At 37.9% G+C, this 699-nt stretch overlaps 1 protein-coding gene across 1 annotated transcript in view; it reads left to right on the top strand.

Moving 5' to 3' along the window:
* LOC107549685 (mannosyl-oligosaccharide 1,2-alpha-mannosidase IA-like) overlaps positions 1-699 on the top strand; it is a 37,401-nt gene that overhangs the window by 30,237 nt on the left and 6,465 nt on the right. The window contains exon 8 of the mRNA XM_016230860.1: positions 510-625. Within this exon, the coding sequence (XP_016086346.1) occupies positions 510-625 (116 nt within the window). The remainder of the gene's footprint in view (positions 1-509; positions 626-699) is intronic.

The raw sequence follows: 699 nt of genomic DNA, 5'->3' as shown, positions 1-699 counted from the left end.
TATATATATATATATATATATATATATATATAATATAGTGCACAAATTGCAGAAATTATATAAATATATAATTGTATGCTCGTACTTGGGGTTTGGTATTTAAACAAACTCCTAAACCTTAACAAGGTAAAAATCATAGAGACTTAGATTGAGGGAGGAACCCAAGACGTATATCTACTGACCAGAATATTATAAATCAAAAGTAGGCAATTCTCACTCTCTGGAGTTTAGCTCCAACCCTAATCAAACACACCTGAACAAGCTAATCAAGGTCTTTAGAATTACTTCAGGCTACAACTGCGCTAAACTCTGCAGGAAAGTAGATCTCAAGGGTCAGAGATGGCCAGCTCTTTTATATAGACTTGTGGGATGGGGGTCTTTTGACTTGGTCCACCTTTGCATCGATGTCTTGTCTCTGAAAATGAAAAGTAGGCTACATGACACTTGCTAGGATTGTGTAAAATTATGACATTGATATTGACAGGTACATTTGTATTTCTGTATATCAGGCTCTGGAGAAGTACTGCAGGGTGGACGGGGGTTACAGCGGAGTGAGAGACGTCTACGCTAACACTCCCAACCATGATGACGTGCAGCAGAGCTTCTATCTGGCTGAAACACTCAAGTGAGTACAGAGCACACATACATACACAGCTGACTGTGTTGCAGTGTTGGAGAATTTTTTTATATATATATATA

The sequence above is a fragment of the Sinocyclocheilus grahami genome, unplaced genomic scaffold (assembly GCF_001515645.1).
Source record: "Sinocyclocheilus grahami isolate Dianchi unplaced genomic scaffold, SAMN03320097.WGS_v1.1 scaffold378.1, whole genome shotgun sequence".
NCBI lineage: Eukaryota > Metazoa > Chordata > Actinopteri > Cypriniformes > Cyprinidae > Sinocyclocheilus > Sinocyclocheilus grahami.
This window is presented reverse-complemented; position numbering and strand designations above follow the sequence as displayed.